Source organism: Drosophila montana, unplaced genomic scaffold, assembly GCF_035044405.1.
Source record: "Drosophila montana isolate Dmon_TW-CO22-7 unplaced genomic scaffold, ASM3504440v1 contig_1051_1, whole genome shotgun sequence".
Lineage (NCBI taxonomy): Eukaryota > Metazoa > Arthropoda > Insecta > Diptera > Drosophilidae > Drosophila > Drosophila montana.
Genome location: NW_026996041.1, coordinates 1 through 9,817, shown reverse-complemented (window position 1 = coordinate 9,817; position 9,817 = coordinate 1). Strand labels below are relative to the sequence as shown.

Sequence of the window (9,817 nt, the reverse complement as noted above, 5' to 3'; positions counted from 1 at the left end):
CAGGTCCAGCGAGTTACAAAAAAAAAAAAAATTCGCTGGGACAGAGGGTATCTTGACCAAACCAAGCCTAGCTCTATTTCTTCAAAACTACACTATCCGGCCGTGGCCTCGCACCACCTACAGCTAGCGGGCCGTGGCCTCGCACCAACTGCACTATCGGGCCGTGGCCTCGTACCAACTACACTAGCGGGCCGTGGCCTCGCACCAACTACACTAGCGGGCCGTGGCCTCGCACCAACTGCACTACCGCAAACGCTAACCAGTAATACCCACTCCTGGGCTACAGTCCCGTACCACATGCTCCTACTCTAGGTTAGGTTGAACATCGGCTGATTCCGATGTTAGAACGAGACGGGTTACCGGAGAGTAATTAGTTCTTGTATTGGATCAAGAATAGCATCCATTTCTGATACAACACATATGGCATAGGTGCACTGTTTCGCCAAGCCTGTTTAAGTCCTCAGGCTTTAATGTGGACAAACGTCAAAAGCGGCTTTTTTGAATAAGGCTGCATCGTCACGTGGGTAGTCGGGAGGCCCCAGGGCATTTCCAACTATCGTGGTTGGCCTCCCCTGAGATCCAAGTCGGTGATCAGGAAGCATGGCCATGTGATCCACTCACCCTTGCAAGTCGTTTGGCTGACAATATGTGAGGCGCCTATTGAGATCAGCCACTGCACAGTTTTTCACGGCAAGGAACCGTCGTCCCTTTGGCCAAATCAATTCGTTAATTTTTCCTTAGTTTATAAGTATTAATTGTATTAGTTTAAGATCATAGAAAAGTAAGAGGCAAGGAGCCATCGATATAAGCGATTCAGTATTAGGAGTAAAGAAGCAAGGAGCCGTGAATGTTTTAATTAATTTAACTGAACAAGAGTGAGTTTGAATTTAACCGCCGGCCGCCGCTGCAACCGTGCGTTGTCGATCGGTTGCTCAACACCGTCTTCGAGAGCGCAACTTCAATTCGGCGGCGAAGAGGGAAAGCTCCGAGGCGAAGTTGCGAAAGCTCGCGGCGAAGTTAAGCGGCCGAGGCAAGCGCATGGCAGCCGGCGAGCGTGCCGGCACTTTGGAAAGAACATTAAGGGTGAGTAGACGTGCGTCGCAACGAGAAAAATCATAGATTGCGTAGCGGAGCGCTAGGGCTCCAAAACAGTGCGGCAGGGTCTTAGTTTATGAGATACAACAGGATAGTGTTAAAAAATAAGTGAATAAAAGTGCGTATGCCTTGATTATCGAAAGAAACTTGTTAGTTCTTTATTCTCCGGTACCCTGTTTGTTTTAACTTCGGAATTAGCCAATGTTCAACCTAACCTAGAGTAGGAGCATGTGGTACGGGACTGTAGCCCAGGAGTGGGTATTACTGGTTAGCGTTTGGGTAGTGGAGTTGGTACGAGGCCACGGCCCGATAGTGTAGTTGGTGCGAGGCCACGCCACGCTAGTGTAGTTGGTACCAGGCCCCGTCCCGATAGTGCAGTTGGTGCGAGGCCACGGCCCAATAGTGTAGTTGTTGCGATGCCACGGCACTATAGTGTAGTTGGTGCGAGGTCACGGCCCGATGGAATAGCTGGTGCGAGGCCACGGCCCGATAGTGTAGGCGTGTGGAAATAGAGCTAGGCTTGGTTTGGCCAAAAGACCTACTCACCTCCCCCTTAAACCCTCTTTCCCAGCGAATTTATAAATGTCTTGTAACTCGCTGGACCTGGTAAGCCTGAGAGTCATACCCCGGCCAGTAACTTCTTTACAAGTGGCGCCCGAGCAGGGACCCAGAGGCGTTTAGGGCGGCGTGGCATGTCGGCGGATTAAAGCCCGCAAGCGTGCCCAAATAGGTATTTTCAAAAAAAAAAATTTACAGGGTATTTTTAGTCGGGCATACCCTAGAGTGAAGGTACCCTAGCGAAGGACGAGAGAATAATAATATCATATATGGGTAAAGTATAAAACTAGGGTATTAGGTAGTCAGTATACCCTAGCAAACATTTGTATACCCTGTGTTAGGCGTAGACAGAAAAATGAACACCTGCAACATTTTAGCGACGAAAATGCTTGCAAAAATCTAGTACGCACAGCAAAAAGTTGAAAACATAACGGTCGGTCGTAAAAGTAAAGCGCGCGCGCGCCAGACGGGCGACGCCGAGACCACGCTTGCACACGGGTGCACAAACGCGCGGTGCAATCGACGTCGGCGTCGAAGGACCGTTAAGGCGTCGCGGCAGCGGGTGTACAGTGGGAATTCAACTCACGCGCGGTGAAAAGTTGAATTCGTCAGTACAGTTGGCGAAAGCAATGAGAACGGGTGCGTTTAATAATAAATAAAACGGAGAGAACAATAAAAACAGACAAATACAATACGAGTTAAACGGACGAGGATTTAAAGATGGAAGAACGTCAAGTGGATTAGTTTTTTTTTGAGAAGTGAAAAAAAAAAAATAAAAAATTTATTTAAAAGTTAAAAGATTTATTTACTTTTTTTTATTGTTTGTGGAGTGACCAAAAAATAAAAAAAAATATATATAAAAAATAATATATATATATATGAATAATAACAGAGAAAAGAAAAATAATAAAGACTAAGGCAAAGACCAAAGTGAAGGATGGTCAAAATTTAAGAGAAGAGAGAGAAGTCGAAATGGGTACCTAGAGGGACTAGTAAAGAATCAAAATGGAGCCAGGTGAGTGCCAAAATGGATCCACCTGCGGCGCAAGGAGGAACTAGTGGCGATCGTCCATGAGTTCGGGCTGGACAAGGAAGGGCGCGTGGAGGAGCTGCGTAAGCGGCTGTCCACCTACGTGCAGGCCGCCATCCTGGGGCGTCCCACCCGACTTTGGTGGGCGGGCACGTGAAAAATCGGAGCCCGGCCTTAGGAGCTCCCAGTTGTACGGGCGTTTGCATGCGCCCACCCCGAGCTTATCCGTCTCGGGTGCGGAGGAGGTTCCTGCGAAGACCGCCGAGCAACCGCGGCCAACGCGGAGGTAGGGCGGTCCCCTGCCGAATCGGGTTGTGGTCCCTACCACACTAGACCGTACCCTCAATCGGAGGCGAGGCCACTTCCTAATGTTCCGGAGCAAGTTCGGAAGTGGGGTATGAGGTATGATGGCCGTTCTTAGAGGATCTCGAGGAGCGCGCCATCACCTATGGCTTTGCCCTCGACCGAATGCCCTGGGCAATGAGCGAAGTGTTTTGCGACAGGGCTGCTCGTTGGTTTTTGAGCAGTGGGCTAAGGGATGTGCCGTGGTCTGTGTTTAGGAGGGGTTTCCTAGAGTTTTTCCGGTCCCGTAGGCAGCGCGTAGGCGAAGAGTTCAAGGGCTCTTATGCATCACGCCAGATACGAGCCGGCGCAAGAGCTGCACCGGGTATACGAAAACGCAGCTCCGGAATACAGGCTTTATGTACTACGGCAAGATTTCTCTACCCTATCCCAGCTAACTCAGCTGGCTGTGGAATACGAGACCGGTGTGAGGCAGAGGGCAGAATACTCAGGAAGCCAATCCGTGAGCCAGGGGGTCTTGAGTTCGAATAGTGCAGAATGGGCGAGGGCGGCACAGTGCCCGGGGTGACAGCGGATCCGGAAGGACCGTTGTGGTCCCCGCCCCACCCACCATAGCTCATGCAGAGGTGGCCCATCAGATGATGAGCCAAGAGGCCAGGAATGTCGTAGGTGCGGGCAAGAAGGCGGGAAACGGACAACGGCGTCGCCCGGGCCAGTATCGGGTCGGCGCCGATACATGCGGAACGCAGAAGTAGGACATCCACTGAAGGTGGACGGTGGCCGGATCGACGGTACGGTAGAGATTGGCGGGCGATCGATGCCTGCTACCATTGATACAGGGGCCAATCGCAGCTTCATGAGTGAAGATTGTGTACGCAAGTGGTCGATTCGGGGGAGAGAGGAGGACATACAGGCGCGCATTCGCCTGGCAGATGGGTCCACCCTAGAGGTAGGGAAGGCCTTGAGATTAGACGTCGGCCTAGGGGGAAAAACGATCAGCATGATGATGCTCATCATGCCCTCAATGTTAGACCACGTGGATCCGGGGTATGGATTTCCTGAGTGCAATGGGAACTACCATACGCTGCGTCCAGGCGGAACTGATCCTAGCGGCAGTGATGAATCCGGTCGCGGGGCCAGGAACGAATGAGGAGATGAAGGAAGGCCTCCCTGGTCATGAGAGGGGAGCACCTGCTCGGCAGCAGAAAGAGGATACCAAGAGGGGACCGAAGGAAGGCCTCCCAGGGAAAAGGAGCACCTGCTCGACGGAAAAAGGAAGCGAGGTCCGGCACAGGTCGAGAGCCTGAAGAGCCCAAGAGGCGGCGCGTAGAGCTGCAAGGGCAGATCTACGCTGGTTACGGAAGCGGCACGGCGGAAACGTGCCTGGGAAAGGACGGAGTAGGAGCAATAGCCTGAATCCACACGGACACAGGGGGCCAGAGAAAGTGGAGGAGATACGGAACCTGAGGGCCCCGACAAATTGTAAGGAACTGCGGCAATGTCTCGGGATGGCGTCATGGTACAGGCGCTTCGTTCCTAACTTCGCGACTCAAGTACAGCCGCTCACAGCGCTCTTAAGGAAGGGGCGGAAATGGGCATGGGAGCAAGAACAGCCTGTGTTGGCTTGTCCGGACTTTTGCGCCAAATTCGTCTTGCAGGCTGACGCGAGTGAGTATGGCCTCGGCGCAGTGCTGACGCAGACGATTGATGGACAGGAGCGAGTAATAGCGTACGCGAGCCGGAAGTTGCTGAAGACTGAGGTGAACTATTCCGCCACCGAGAAAGAGTGCCTGGCAATAGTATGGTCGATCTGGAAGCTGCGCTGCGCCTAGAAGGGTACCGGTTCGACGTGATAGCAGACCATCTAGCACTCAAGTGGCTCAACTCGATCAAGAGCCCTTCAGGAAGAATTGCGCGATGGGCGTTGGAGCTGCAACAATTCCAATTCGACATTCACTACCGACGAGGGAAGCTCAACGTCGTGTCTGACGCACTATCAAGACATCCTCTAGAGACCTGTCAGCAAGCAGTGGTGGCCGAGTCACCCTGCAAATGGGTCGCGAGTATGCGTGCCAGTATCGCCGAAGTATCGCTGTTAAGGCAGCACCAACTATCCAACGCCGCTGAAGGCTTCGCCGCACAGTTGGCACCCAAGTTTGACGGCCCCTATAGGGTCGTCAAATTCATATCCCCCAATATTGTGCGCTTGGTGAAACCAGGCGAACATAAGAAGAGGGTGGCCAATATCTCGCAGCTGAAACCATTCCACCAAAAGACGACTGATGATGAAGAGGAAGACCCAGGGCACATGGATGCCTACGAGCAGGCGAAGGGTGAGAGCGACACCCGTCGCCCAACGTAACCATTGTACTAAAGTTTAGATTAGATTAACACTAGCAGCGTAAATCAGAATAGGCTTAGTAAAATGTGAGCCGCACTGAGAGGATAGGGCATTAACAAATAAGTAACGAATAAGTTAACAAATAAGTTGAATTTACAGATGGAACCCGAAATCATCACAATCTCATCGGACGAAGACGCCAGCAGCGGAGACACTGAGCCTTTCTCCGGGCCTGGCGCCGGAGGCCGCCCGCGTGACCCCCGTCAGGGGCGCGAATACTACGGAAGAGGACGGCAAGAGGAGCCGCCTCACCAGTTCCGTCATACCTTGTACTCCCGGCGGACCAACATCATGGAGAGACTGGACGGGATGGTCATGCTGATGGCCGTCGAGGTCACGACCATGTTCGTGTTCCCCGTCCCCGCCTCTTGCATCCCACTCGCCACGGTCGTCTGGAACGACAACCCCAACCGCGACCGGCGAGGTGGACGAGGAGGAGCTCCTACGCTCGAAACGGGTAAGCACGCACCATCAGTGCAGGAAGCCGGAGCGATAGAGACGGCAAGAAAGGAAATTTCCCCGTCGGCCGCGGATATGGAGTCGTCACCGACGGAACGAACGGTGAACCGACCGAGTTAGAGGAAGCGTGGTTCGGCCAAGAAAGCGAGACGCCGCTCTTAAAGGCTTCTTTTGTCACTCGCCAGAACACGATGGCACCGCCTTCGTCACCCAAGCCCTGTAGTACGACCGAGGATCCATCTTCAACGGTTCCGAAGACTCCCACAGAGAGCGAGTTGTGGGAGGACATTGTGGACCTCTTTGACGGTATCAACGGATGGGATACCAGCCTGGATTCACTACTCGAGGAGGAACCTGACACCAATGTCGAGACGGGGGAGCCCCGCCCAGAACCCCTGCCCGATTCTATCCCTGGGCAGGAAGGTTTTTCCCCGCGGAACACCATTGTCTTCGGGCGTAGTGGAGCTAATCGCGAGAGAGGCGCGAATCCGTCGGTTCCGATGCCGACGCACCCGTTTCCACGTGTCCGACGGGAAGGACGACTACAGCGTTTCGCTGAACGCGAGAGGCGAAGTTACCGTCACTTTCTCGAAGTGAGGGGGGGGGGGGGGTGTGAGGCGGCTATTGAGATCAGCCACCCCACAGTTTTTCACGGCAAGGAGCCGTCGTCCCTTTGGCCAAATCACGTCAAGGAGCCGCTGGCGGGACAATTCGTTAATTTTTCCTTAGTTTATAAGTATTAATTATTATATATTAGTTTAAGATCATAGCAAAGTAAGAGGCAAGGAGCCATCGATACTATAAGCGATTCAGTATTAGGAGTAAAGAGGCAAGAAGCCGTGAATGTTTTAATTAATTTAACTGAACAAGAGTGAGTTTGAATTTAACCGCCGGCCGCCGCTGCAACCGTGCGTTGTCGATCGGTTGCTCAACACCGTCTTCGAGAGCGCAACTTCAATTCGGCGGCTAAGAGCGAAAGCTCCGAGGCGAAGTTGCGAAAGCTCGCGGCGAAGTTAAGCGGCCGAGGCAAGCGCATGGCAGCCGGCGAGCGTGCCGGCACTTTGGAAATAACATTAAGGGTGACTAGACGTGCGTCGCAACGAGAAAAATCATAGAGTGCGTAGCGGGGCGCAAGGGCTCCAAAACAGTGCGACAGGGTCTTAGTTTATGAGAGACAACAGGATAGTGTTAAACAATAAGTGAATAAAAGTGCGTGTGCCGTGATTATCGAAAGAAACTTGTTAGTTCTTTAGCATTTAGAATTAGCCGATGTTTAACCTAACCTAGAGTAGGAGCATGTGGTACGGGACAGTAGCCCAGGAGTGGGTATTACTGTTAGCGTTTGGGTAGTGGAGTTGATACGAGGCCTCGGCCCGATAGTGTAGTTGGTGCGAGGCCACGGCCCGAAGGAATAGCTGGTGCGAGGCCACAGCCCGATAGCGTAGGCGTGTAGTAATAGAGCTAGGGTTGGTTTGGCCAAAATACCTATTCCCTCCCCCTTAAACCCTTTTTCCCAGCGAATTTATAAATGTCTTGTAACTCGCTGGACCTGGTAAGACTGAGAGTCATACCCCGGCCAGTAGCTTCTAATTTGTAATTTTTCTGCCTTTCCATCAATGTCTGGTAAGAGCGATGAGGCTAGTTTGAGAAAACTTATAGCTGTTTGGGCCATTATGCTGTAAATTGCTTGTTTATTTACTTTAGAATCTGATGGTTTAGCATCAGCTGGCAGTGAAAACAGTTTCTCGTCGAATGACGCTGAAGTGTTAAGAGAATTTGAAAGGAATATTGTTATATTATGCCTTTCCGAAATTCGTCTAATGTTTTCTCTTTAACTGCTTAAAGCATCAACTGTCTGTGTTAAATGCAAATCTTTTAGTTTTGTTGCATTGTCACATATAAGTTGACGGCTGGTATTGTAGGAATCTACAACAATTTTATCGTATATTTACTTTGTCTCGTGTGAGACAGGTGCGCTTTTGTTAAGGCACTTGAAAAATTTATTAATTTCCTCACGTTGTTCCCTAAGAATGGTAACGATTTGCGTCCATTCCAATACTGTGCAACCGCACAATAATTATTTTATTAGGTTGAAATTCGATATATGCAGCTTTATTTTTTTTTTTTTTTTGTGCTATCTGGTGCCATTCCATGTGGCACTTCTTCAGTAATTATTTTCACCGAGACATATGGCAACGTATTAAGAACTACTAGTCCGTTTTCTATCTTCTGGCAATGTCTTAACGGACTTGTGTTAGTGCCGTAAGTTTCTATATATTCTTGTTCGAATTTATATACTGTAATGAATTCGCTGTACAAAAATCTGGCTTATCTATATATGTGAGCCTAATAATGGATTCTATAACTGCCATTGTTAAAAAAAAATTTTTCGAATTTAAGATTTTTTTAAATCGTTTGCCCTGCTCAAGTAACGTTTTTTGATTTTTTTGTAACGCATTGCATAAATTTTGAGTCCTAAAGAAATGACAGATACAACGGCTATGATTAGCAATAGAATTGCAATTTCTTCCAAGTTTTCTCTATGATCAATGACTTTTACATTATTAATGACATTTGCGGCTGATTTTTCAACCTTGGAGCCTATTTTAGTTAAAATGTCTTATATCGTTGTATTGTAACTGAACGAATTATTACTTATAAAATTCCTCTTTTCAAATTTAAATTTTGGTTTATTTTCAAATTTTAATAATGTTCTTCTACTTATGTACAATTAGATAGTTTTTGGATTTTTAATATTGGCAGATGACCATTTTTTTTTTGTGTTAAGCTTATTTAAGATTTTGCCATATATAAGGCTTATTTTGTTTTTTAAATTTTGGATAATATGACAAAAGCCTACCTTGTGTTTCGCATAGCTTTACGGGCTATGCTGCTAATCGAGCGGATGTGTTTCCGCTGAATTTTACAAAAATTTTTATTATTATATTAATATATTAAAAGTATATAGCTGCATCTGGTGTCTTCTGTCTGTAGTCGAGGTATAGATGTCCTTCTTTTGCTGGTCCGTCGCATCAGCTGGGCGTCGCCGGATATGGCACGCTGATGCTCCCTCGTTGGCGCAAGTGACGGTGCGCCTCTCGCACTTTTTTATTTGCTTTTTGAAATGTGCGCTTAGCCTATGTGCATCGACTATCGGCAGCTGAAGTACCCCCAGTACCCCGGATGAACCACATTTTAGACCGCCTGCGGCACGCACGCTATATATCGACGCTGGATCTGAAGCAAGGATATTGGCAGATACCCATGGAGGAAGGGAGCAGGCAGTATAACGCGTTCAGAGTTCCAGGACGGGGACTATACCAGTGGAAGGTGATGCCCTTGTTCTGCCCTCGGCCTGCGCCACGTTCCAGAGAGCACTGGATCCGGTGATAGGCCCGGAAATGGAGCTCCACGCTTTCGCCTACCTGGAAGACATCATCGTCATAGGCGAAATGGTAGAGGAGTTAAGTAGACTCTTTATAACACTTCATATTTCCACAGATAAATTGGAGCGCGACCAAGACTTCGATCTGGAGTGGGAGAGGCAGAGTGATAGGAGCGACGACCCGTTGCAATGGGCGCTTAACTATGAGTCAGGAGGATCATCGTCGCCAACGTCCCCGAAAGCCATCGACTCGGTGTGGCGGGACTCGCCGCCCACACTTGTGCCAAGGCCACGTGACGAGGAGGGGTACGACTCGCCGCCACCACTTGTGCCAAGGCCTAGCGACGAGGAGCAGCACGACTCGCTGCCACCACTCGTGCCCAGACCGCGCGACGAGGAGTGGTGCGATTCGCCGCCGCCACTCATACCGAGGACACTGACACCGATACCGGGGTCACCGTCCCGAATAGGGGCTATCTAGGGGCAGGTTGGACGGTGTGACGCGGAGTCACAATGAGGCCCGCGCACAAATATGTACATATAATCATAGATTAAGAGAACGGAAAAATGAAGTAATAAGATGTCA

At 49.9% G+C, this 9,817-nt stretch overlaps 1 protein-coding gene across 1 annotated transcript; it reads left to right on the top strand.

Annotated features, from left to right (window-relative positions):
* The first annotated feature begins 6,037 nt into the window (after window positions 1-6,037).
* On the top strand, window positions 6,038-9,712 carry LOC135440565 (ycf66-like protein). The gene is made up of 2 exons (XM_064699848.1): window positions 6,038-6,269; window positions 9,348-9,712. The coding sequence occupies exons 1-2, from the start codon at window positions 6,038-6,040 to the stop codon at window positions 9,710-9,712; spliced, it is 597 nt and encodes a 198-aa protein (XP_064555918.1).
* Window positions 9,713-9,817: the final 105 nt, after the last annotated feature.

Coding starts and splice junctions, on each gene's coding strand:
- LOC135440565 (XM_064699848.1), top strand. CDS start 6,038: ATGGCACCGCCTTCGTCACCCAAGCCCTGTAGTACGACCGAGGATCCA. Junction 6,270..9,347: donor TTCTATCCCTGGGCAGGAAG/GTTTTTCCCCGC, acceptor ATATTTCCACAG/ATAAATTGGAGCGCGACCAA.